At 37.1% G+C, this 10,283-nt stretch overlaps 1 protein-coding gene across 4 annotated transcripts; it reads left to right on the top strand.

The window, feature by feature from the left end:
* The first annotated feature begins 481 nt into the window (after positions 1-481).
* LOC133714728 (protein FAR1-RELATED SEQUENCE 3-like) lies at positions 482-8,861 on the top strand. 4 transcript variants are annotated; one of them, XM_062140956.1, is made up of 6 exons: positions 482-700; positions 1,148-3,487; positions 3,630-3,719; positions 4,160-4,309; positions 7,427-7,540; positions 8,365-8,861. In XM_062140956.1, the coding sequence occupies exons 2-5, from the start codon at positions 1,256-1,258 to the stop codon at positions 7,535-7,537; spliced, it is 2,583 nt and encodes an 860-aa protein (XP_061996940.1). In that variant the 5' UTR covers positions 482-700; positions 1,148-1,255; the 3' UTR covers positions 7,538-7,540; positions 8,365-8,861. The 4 variants fall into 4 exon arrangements, with proteins under 4 accessions (XP_061996940.1, XP_061996939.1, XP_061996941.1 ...); XM_062140955.1 differs by lacking the exon at positions 8,365-8,861 and adding an exon at positions 7,707-8,240; XM_062140957.1 differs by lacking the exon at positions 8,365-8,861 and adding an exon at positions 786-887 and having other exon boundaries at positions 7,427-7,627.
* Positions 8,862-10,283: the final 1,422 nt, after the last annotated feature.

Here is a 10,283-nt window from a genome sequence, read left to right as displayed (position 1 = left end):
TGAATTTAGTGAATATCTAGATTTACATACCATCTCTATTGATTAATCTTATTAATTGTTCGAGAAAAAAGTTATCTCCAAATTAGTATATATTAAATTTTCATAAAATAAAAAAAAAACTAAACAAAAATAAAAGTACTTAAATTAATTGACCCAAGTATCCAGATAACAGTGAAGAATAAATTGGGTATTATTTATCTTTTTTTTATGCGTCAAAATGTTTTTTAATTATAGATATTCAATATATTAAATTCTATAATTCTAATTATGAATGAAAAGACTATTTTACCCTTACTATTTTACTCACATGAGTGTCACATGACCGCCACGTAGACATTTTTAACGGAATAATGGACGGAGGTACTATAAGGGCTAACGGAGGGATAGTACAGGTACCACTGGACTCCCTGAAAATTTGTAGGTACCAAAAAGTGCATTTCGTGATAGTTCGGGTACTATATGAGGATTTTACCCAAATGTCAACCGAACACAAAATAGGGGAAGGCAGAGACGAAGACGACTGACTGTCTTTCCTGGGTTTCGGGGGTATACACTCAGACTCACTTCGCTACACCTCTCTCTCTCTCTCTCTCTCTCTCTCTCTCTGCCCTTCCTAACCCTGAAACCCTAAAACACACTGTAAACCCAAACCAATGCTACTATTCCTCCTAATCACAAAATTGGGGCTTCAGCACACCAGGTTAGAGCTTCAATTCCTTTATTTTTCAATGCTTCCTTAGATCCCATTTCGTTAAAAATTCAAACCCTTTTGTTTGTTTTACCAGCATTTTGTGTTGTTGAGCTGAAACCCCAAGTGAGCGTTACTTTGATTTTGGAAACAGAAGTCATGTTTCCGGCTATTGTTTTCGGTAATTGGTTAGGCTCAGGTAATTGTTTTGGATTAAAACTGAGGAAAAAAAGACAGAAGAAGAGGTAATTGTTGTGTGGCTGCCAAATTTTACCAATAGTTAACTAAAAACTAAAGAGCTAGCTATGCAGAAAAGGGCTTCTTTGTTAATGCTTGAAGAGATTAGGAATCACTCTAACACGATTACTTGAGCCGCGATACTTGTAGACAATTAGTTAGTCCTTGGTTCTGTATCTGGGAAATGTTTGCTTATGTTTTTAATATGATGAATATTTTCAGTTGATCCAGCTTGTTTTACAATCGCTTTCGCTCGGATAAACATGTGGAACTCTTTCTAGTCAGCCCAGAGAGGACAATACAGTTGTTCATATCGTTCGGCAAACTGTCATGGACACTGAAGTTTTGGCAGATGTTGAAGCAGAAGACAGGGAACGTCACGGGACTACAGTAGACTCTGAATCTGATAAAGGTGTAAAGCAAAATGTAAATGATAGTTTTGCAGGGAGAGAAATAATTGTACAGGATGAGGATGGGAATGCTAAACCATATGTGGGAATGGAGTTCGAATCAGAGGATGCTGCCAAGGCTCTCTATGATGCGCATGCTAGGTGTGCTGGTTTTAGCACCCATGTTGGTCAGTTTAGTCGTAACAAGCCTGATGGACCAATAGTGACATGGGAATTTGCATGTTCAAGAGAGGTATTCAAAAGAAAGAATGTTGAAAGTTGCAATGCTATGCTACGCGTAGAGAGAAAAGATGCAAACACTTGGGTTGCCACTAAGTTTATTGAGGACCACAACCATTCGATGGAAAGTCCAAATAAAGTCCATTACCTTCGACCGCGTAGACACTTTGCAGGTGCTACAAAGAATACAGCTGAGACTTTGGATGTCACTTCTGATGCTTATGTCTCTATGGATGGGAATCATGTCCCTTATGAACCAAATCGTGGAGGTAGGAGTGTCTCTCCTGTTGAACAAAATCGCCCTGCCAGGAATTTTGGGCCTATTAACTGTACAAGGCCTTCTAGCCGGAAGAGAACACTTGGAAGAGATGCTCAAAATCTTCTAAACTATTTCAAGAAGATGCAGGCTGAAAATCCTGGATTTTATTATGCCATACAGCTTGATGATGAAAACCGCATGACTAATGTTTTCTGGACTGATGCGAGATCGAGGACCGCTTACAACTACTTTGGAGATGCTGTAATATTTGATACAATGTATCGACCAAATCAGTACCAGGTGCCGTTTGCTCCTTTTACCGGTGTAAATCATCACGGCCAGATGGTATTGTTTGGCTGTGCATTACTTCTAGATGAGTCTGAGTCTTCCTTTACTTGGCTGTTTAAGACATGGCTTTCTGCAATGAATGATCGACCTCCTATTTCTATAACTACCGACCAAGATAGAGCAATACAAGTGGCAGTAGCGCAGGTATTCCCAGATGCGCGCCACTGTATATGCAAGTGGCACATTTTAAGAGAAGGCCAAGAAAGATTGGCTCATATATATCTTGCTAATCCTTCCTTTTATGGAGAGCTGTATAGCTGCATCAACTTTTCAGAGACAATTGAGGATTTTGAATCGTCATGGGTGTCCATTCTTGATAGATATGACCTTCGGAGAAATGATTGGCTGCAGGCAGTGTATAATGCTCGAAAGCAGTGGGCCCCAGTTTATTTTCGTGGGACTTTCTTTGCTGCAATTTCCTCAAATCAAGGAGTTAGATCTTTCTTTGATGGCTATGTGAATCAACAGACGAGTGTACCTCTGTTCTTTAAGCAGTATGAAAGGGCTCTGGAGCATGCATTAGAAAAAGAAATAGAAGCAGATTATGATACAGTTTGCACCACACCAGTACTGAAGACACCATCACCAATGGAACAACAGGCAGCTAGCTTGTATACAAAAAAAGTATTTTCTAAGTTTCAGGAGGAATTAGTTGAAACTTTTGTCTATACTGCAAATAAGATAGATGGAGATGGGCTTGCCAGTAAATACAGGGTTGCGAAGTATGAACATGATGACAAGGCTTATATAGTTGAACTAAATGTCTCAGAGATGAAAGCAAGCTGCAGCTGTCAAATGTTTGAATATGCTGGCATCCTCTGTAGACATATTTTGACTGTCTTCACCGTCACCAATGTTCTTACCCTTCCATCACATTACATATTGAAGCGATGGACAAGGAATGCCAAATCTTGGGTTGGAGTAGATGAACAGATCTCAGATCCACAAGGTGTTGAGATACTCACTGTGCGGTTCAACAATTTATGTCAGGAAGCCATTAAATATGCGGAAGAAGGGGCAGTTGCTGTAGAGACTTACAATGCAGCAATGATTGCTCTACGAGACAGTGGGAAAAAGATTGCTGATTTGAAGAAAAATGTTGCTAAAGTTGCACCTCCTAGCTCTCAGGGTAGTGGAAGTATTCAGGAAGAAAATATGAAAAAAGCTTCTTTGCCATTTGGTGAAATGGTCCCCCCATTGTGGCCTTGGCAAGAAGCATTGCCACATCGCTTTAATCTTAATGATGTCGGAGTTCCTGTTTCTGATATAAATCAGCCTAGCATGGCGGGCTCTATTCAACCCGATGGCGGGCATCCTGATAATACGGTATGAAAATTGGAGGTTTGGTGGTATCCCTATTACCATTTACTTTGGGCATGCATTTTCTTGTACCTGAGCTTTAGAGAATGCTTATTTAGAGTTTATTCTCTAAATTGTACTGTTGATTAATTTGACTTTCGATTTGTAGGTGGTTTATACTTGCTTCAAGTCCATGACATGGGTCATAGAAAATAAGAATTCAACATCAGCTGGAAAAGTTGCTGTTATTAACTTGAAGGTATACCACGTCTTTCCGTGAAGGTGGACAAGTGGTTTTTACTTTCCTGTTCTGCATCGGAGCTTTCTTAGTTTAGACTTAAGGATATATTAAAATCTTTCTAATCTCATGATACCCTTATCATGATGCGAAATGCGTCTTCAGTTTGGAAGTGATTTATCGTCATCTATAACCTATTATATATAAATCAAGTTTCTGCATATTCTTTATGGACAAAATGATAATCATTCTTTAATAAATTTTCAAGTGATTAATTATTTAATAATTTCTGAGTTTCAATAACTGGCATCTGTAGCCAGACACTAGCCCTTGTCATGTACCCTAGAGGAAAAATGGTCCTCAAAGGGACCGGAAAAAATAAAAAATCATGGTGACAGGTTGCTATTGTATTGTTGGTATTCTTGTCTTGCTGTTATAATGTTCGTTTTTGTTTGCTGCAGCTGCAAGATTATGGCAAGAACCCGGCAGGAGAAACAGATGTACAATTTAGGGTAACCAGGGTTACACTAGAGCCTATGTTAAGATCGATGGCCTACATTGGTCAGCAACTTTCTGCACCAGCCAACAGAGTTGCTGTTATCAATCTCAAGGTATGCCACTCAGATTTTTCTCAGGAATTATATGCCTAGATCTTTTCACTTTCTCTTTTCTTTGTCTTAAGGTAAATGTTAAATTGATTGGTTTTTGCCTTAATTTTGTTATTGTACTTGGCATCACAGTTAGACTTGTAGCAAAATTTTCTGGTCAGTAGACAGGTCTGAAATTAAGAGAATTGTGCTGTCTACAGTTAATGTAGTTTGGGAAGAGTTTAGAACTGAAGGCTTACGGCTTAATGGGCCAGGTTTAAGGGATATGCTGGCAAAGGGAAATGTGGACTGTCTAGCAAAAGGAAATATGGAGTGCTAGGTTTAAAGTTGACAAAGTTAATTAACAGGAATTGTCTGGCCTGTGGCCTGCGTATTTTGGGCCTATAGAATGACTTACCCTTGGGAAATGTTAGGGGATTTTGGTTTAAAGGTTGTAGAAAAGTATTCTTTTTAAATGAAGGTTGAAATATTATGTTTAGGGAGTTGCTCTGGGGCAGTGAAAAATGTCTTGAGAATTGTGTCACCTATTGTTCTTGAAATTTTTTATGCTAATTAATGGTCAGTAAATTTGGGGTCTTAGAGTATGATTTGTAGAAGTTCATGCGACTTGATAACGAGGAGTGAGAATGAATGCAAAGAAATTTAAAGAACACAGCAGCACTAATGCCTCCTAGGTAATTCATACTGAAGAATATAGACTACCACGTTAAGGTTCAAGTTGTTTTCTCCCGGTCACCTGGTGATCTAGAAATTCTTGGTCCCTAACATTGGAGTTAATATCATGGGTTGAGATTAATTGTTTAATGCACTTAAATACTATCATTTAATCTCAACCCTAATGTTAAAACCAAAAGGGCAGGTTACCATGAATTTTTGGTAACCAGATGGATACATTTCCGATGAAGATTCTGTATAGGGCATAATGTTCCTGCTGACCGAGAGGATGTACTTGGATGATGGGAAGAAGTTTAGAGTTAGATTCTTCTTTCTGGGCTCTGTTCGTATCATTTTTGATCCTGAAATGACGAGGTGTTGGTGTAGATGTTCCATTCGCTGTAGTAAAATTTGAGAATTAAAGGGAGGGTTTTGGTTACTAGATATAGGGAGGTAGTTAAAATAGTGGATCAGCTTCTATTCATTGTTCAGGTCCCTGGTAAAGATGGGTTTATATTCTATCTGAAGGGGACGTAACACGATTGGATTGAAACAGTGAGGGTATTTACAACTTTTTTATGGACTAAATGGAAATTGCGGAAATTTGTAGAAGTGGCACATGAATCGGGCCTATTTTGAAAACTTAAGAGGTACAAATTGACTAAGATGAACACAAGGGGGGAGAGGGGCAATTGAAAAATTCTCTATTCCAATGAGGGTATTAATCTTAAAGAAAATTTTTAGATACAAGTAATACAGGTACGATGCACCACAGGTCCACCTAAAGATCACTCGACGAAACAATAACAGAAGAAATAGATATTAAATGGACTAACAGAAACAGCTTCGATAACCAGGCAAATAAAGCCAAAATAAACTGAAGCTTCCCACTGCACTTTTTTCACCAAAATGACCCAAAAGATTTTTATTTCACCACAATTTCATAAAACAATAGCTTTTCAATCATCTAAAGGATATATATATATATATATATATATATATATATATATATATATATATATATATTTTTTTTTTTTTTTTGAAAGGTCTAAAGGATAATAGTGTAGTCTCAAAAAGAAGTATTATAGTTCTCAATTAATGGAGAAGCACGTGAATGAGGAATCACATAAAAGTCTTGTGTGGTTGTACCATAACTTCAAGGGGACAAAGCAATAGAGCAAGGTGCAAGAGGTGGTGTAAAAATCCCAATTGTTTAGAAATTTCTCTTTTTAGAATGAAATTTATTTATTTTTTCCCCAGGTGCGTAGTGTTTTCAGACACCTCTTGCACTTGTGAGGAGATAAGTGCATTTAAACTTAGGCAATATCACAAGTATTTTACTCTCCCATGAGCAATAGTTCAGGTTAGTATGTATACTTCTGTCAGTACTGTAGCCTTCCATGGAATGGAAACAGGAATGAGCGGGTAGATAGTCAATTTAATGGCTACTGTAGGATTTGCAGACAAAGTATCTGATGGAGTTGAGTTTCCAAGACCTGCTAGCTACTCTGGTAAAGTGACATGTTCAATCGGAGACAAAAGATAAGAGAATTGAATGGCTTCAGGTTGTTTATGGCTTATGATATTATGGGAAACTTTAAACGGACGGGTTGCTAATCCTCAGCAAGGGGTTAAAAAATCAAGATGCAGTTCATCAAAAGATATCTCTAATGGTTACTCTTCATTCTTAGCCTGCTGGAAATCTTTAGTGGAAAATGAGGAGAGGTTGAGGTCTTGAGGATAGTTGGTTGCAGGAAGATTTGATGCAATTGTTGTTTCCTATGCAATTGCTACCTTGGTTGCACCAGGTATTAAAAGATAAACATGGCACAGGATTTGTGGATTCTTTGTTACCCTTTAGGCATAAAGTTGAGATTTCGGTTTTAGAAGAACTCTGAATAACTTGGACACAAATGAACTTGCTCTGTTGCCAGGGTAGTTGAGATGGCCAAACCTCCTTTGTACAAGGGCAGAGAGAAGGGCCTGGAAGTAAGAAGGTTCAGGGATGTTCTCTGGAAAGTCATATTGCACGTTAACTGTTTCCCTATTTGTTGTAGCATGTAATTTAGGATATTCTAGGACACATGCTTTGTTCTTTTGATAATATAGGGGTTTTTCTTCAATAATAAAAAGGAAAGTTGAAAGTCATGCATGTTTCTGGAAATTGAATTCTCAATCCAAAGGAAAGAAAGATAATGCGAACTGATTGGCTATGGATGCATTGCGTTAAAATCCTAGTTTTCTCAATTATTCTTTCATGTTTATCTACTATGGCACTATTTATATCCATAGTTTCAATATGAAATGAGGAGGTTTTTCAAAAGTTGAACAAAAGGATTTTTTCCCAACTTAGGGATCTCATGTGTTCAACTTTCATCATATTTCTATAGTGCTGTTTTATGGTTTCTTTTTTATTTTTTAATTTCAATTTTCAAAAGTTATATCTACATAATTGTGGTTTCTCAGCTTCAAGATACAAATACAACATCTGGAGAAACAGAAGTCAAGTTTCAAGTGTCCAGAGATACACTAGATTCCATGTTGAGATCAATGGCTTACATCCGTGAACAACTATGACATGTAAGACACTATCTTCAGTAATACGTAGGATATTATATGTTGTCATGATTGAATACATTACTTATATGCAGTCTACTTTTTCTTTCATCTGAGGAGCCATTCTGTCCACTTTGCCCTCAAATTTCTGAACTGAGTTCCTATGTAATTGTTTTGCTTATTTGTATAGTGGACGTTGTTGTTCCTGTGATGCTACTTCGTTGATAACAAACACAGAATTAAGAAAAGCGGAGATGACACAATAACTTGGATGAGAAGTACACCAGAACCAAATCACACCTTCAAACTAAAAGTGAAAAAATCCCATGCATTTCAGTAATCACTGTAATCTTCTCAAACTATCAATCACGGTTAACTGCTCTAAAGGGTATATCTCTGAAATAGCTTTAATTAAGATGCTTATCTGCAACATGGTTCTGTATGATGCACGAAGCACATTTAACAATTCTGTGGACTGGACTCAAGGTTATCTTACACACATGGGTTCCACTTCTCTGTTTTAGCTTAGTGATGCTGAGTGGTAGAGTGAGAGTTGAATGGTGACTGTTACATGGAGAAAATTCAGTCATCAGGCTCTCTTAGTTTGTTAGCAGTAGATTTTTTATTGAGAGAACATGTTATACTCTGATACTTGTATATAACTTATATTTTATTTAAGAAAATTAGTTTCACTAACAACGAGTTGAATGGCCGTCTTCTGCTCTTCAACTCCAGTTGACTACTATTCTGCCACCTCAAGATTTTCCTTAGTATAATGTCATAACTTCAATGAATAAAAAATAACCATGATTCAAGAATTTATTGTATTTCAAACGTAACACTCTCAGGAAGCGTGTTAGATTGGGACATCATTGGGTTATTACTCATGGAAAGGTAACAACAACCTGTGACATGGTTCAGAGGAGAAAACTGCGTCTTGTCCTTCCCCTTGTCGATGTGTAATGGTTGTGATGTTGAAGCATTTGTCATACCAATGTCCGGTTGCATCAGCTCTGTTCAAATCGCAGGGAGTTCACTCTCTGGGTTTTGTGGCCTTGTGTGAGATACACGCTTTTTGGACAGAAGCATTGTAATAGCTTTATATGGGTCATTTGGTTGGAGAGAAAAGAATCCGTGAAAATGTGAAGGGGCCGAAGCTTTTGTGGTAAAGGGTTCAATCATGGGCATCAGTTTCCGCAGAATTCAGAAATTGTTTCTACCGTGGTGTTCTCGGAAATTGCAATGCTCCTGTGGTTTTAGCTCTTTTGAAGTCTGCATGCTATCTGTGGATTGATTTTGAGATGTAGAGAAGAACATACAGGTAGCAAATTTGGTGGACATCTTGTCCTCTACGTTGTACTTTGTATAATATCTTGGTAAAAGTATGTTTCATTTTGAAAACACAGAAATCAATCTGAAACTAAAACCTTTAAACGCCTATATCCAGGTCCTTTTTTTTTTTTTTTGTTGCAATATGTCCATCAAAAACAGAGAGCACAGAAAACAAACTATAAAGAGAAGCTTTGATCCAACTAAACGCCTGGGACACAGACATCAGCCACCAAAGCTTTGATTCTCCAAGGAATAGTAACTTTCTCCAAAAGACAGTCGATTAGTAACTTAAAATCACCTTCCACCCAAGTTTGAGAGAAATTATAAAACTGAGTAGCATGGAGAGCATCTCTTAGAGTAGTTGCTTCAGCCACAAGAACATTGGCATTTGCAATTCTTTTTGAAGCTGCAAATATAGGAAGTCCAGCTGTTTTTCTGAAAACAAAACCTATGGAAGCAGATCCAGCTTTAATAGAGCCATCAAAATTAATTTTGATCTTGTCTTGATAAGAAGGTTCCCACTTAATCTGAAAGCATTTAGAGACTCATATTTCTTAGGATTAACTTTCCAGTAGTTTGCTCCCAAAGTAGCAGCCCCACAAAAAGTTGAGTAGGGGAATGAGCCAACTGTTGGAAGATCAACTTATTCTTAGAATGTCAAATGGCCCGAGAGATGACTAAGATCTGAGCAATAGAATTTTGAGATATATTTGGATTTTGAAACAAGGAACGAAAGCGTCATTCCAAGCCAGAGGATTTGGAAGATTAGTAGCTAAAGACCAAACAGAATAAGCAAAGGAGCACTGCATAAAAAGATGATTAGAAGATTCAATAAAATTATGACAAAAAAGACACATAAAAGAAATATTATGGTTATAAAGAGATAATTTATCTTTAGCGAGTCTAGTCTCAAGTTTTTGTCTTAGAAAGATCCAAGCAAAAATTTTAATTTTAGGAGAAATATTGAGTTTCCACATTTTTTTCCAAAGTTTTTCTTTGGAATGAGCTTGGGCATGCTGATCTAATAACCAATTAATAGAAAACTTACTTGATCCAGAGGGACCCCAAATGAACTTGATCATCTGGAATATTATGAACAGGAATAAGAATAGATAAAAGTTTCAGAACAATATCCATAGGAAGAACTTGTAAAAGTTCTTCTTTATTCCATTGAAAGTTTTGAATGAAATGAGTTACCTTTAGATTCCAATTAAGATTCTATCTATCATATTCGGGCATAATAAGATAAAGAGGGAAGGATAGAACCCAATTAAACGTCCAAAATAATATATCATCCCCATTACCAACCATCTATCTCACGCCTTCCAAAATTGACTCTCTAGAATCAAGAATACCTTTACAAGCAAGAGAATTGGTTGATCCTTTATCCACATTCAGTAAATGAGCATTATACTTAGCAGAAACTAACTTAATC

Source organism: Rosa rugosa, chromosome 6, assembly GCF_958449725.1.
Source record: "Rosa rugosa chromosome 6, drRosRugo1.1, whole genome shotgun sequence".
NCBI classification, from domain to species: domain Eukaryota; kingdom Viridiplantae; phylum Streptophyta; class Magnoliopsida; order Rosales; family Rosaceae; genus Rosa; species Rosa rugosa.
The sequence above is the reverse complement of the archived record's forward strand: the minus strand, read 5'-3'. Positions and strand labels throughout refer to the sequence as shown.

Excerpts from the sequence above, each read along its gene's own strand:
- LOC133714728 (XM_062140956.1), top strand. The coding sequence starts at position 1,256 with ATGGACACTGAAGTTTTGGCAGATGTTGAAGCAGAAGACAGGGAACGT. Across the intron at positions 3,488-3,629 it reads GCGGGCATCCTGATAATACG|GTGGTTTATACTTGCTTCAA; the intron begins GTATGAAAATTG and ends TTCGATTTGTAG. Across the intron at positions 3,720-4,159 it reads TTGCTGTTATTAACTTGAAG|CTGCAAGATTATGGCAAGAA; the intron begins GTATACCACGTC and ends TGTTTGCTGCAG.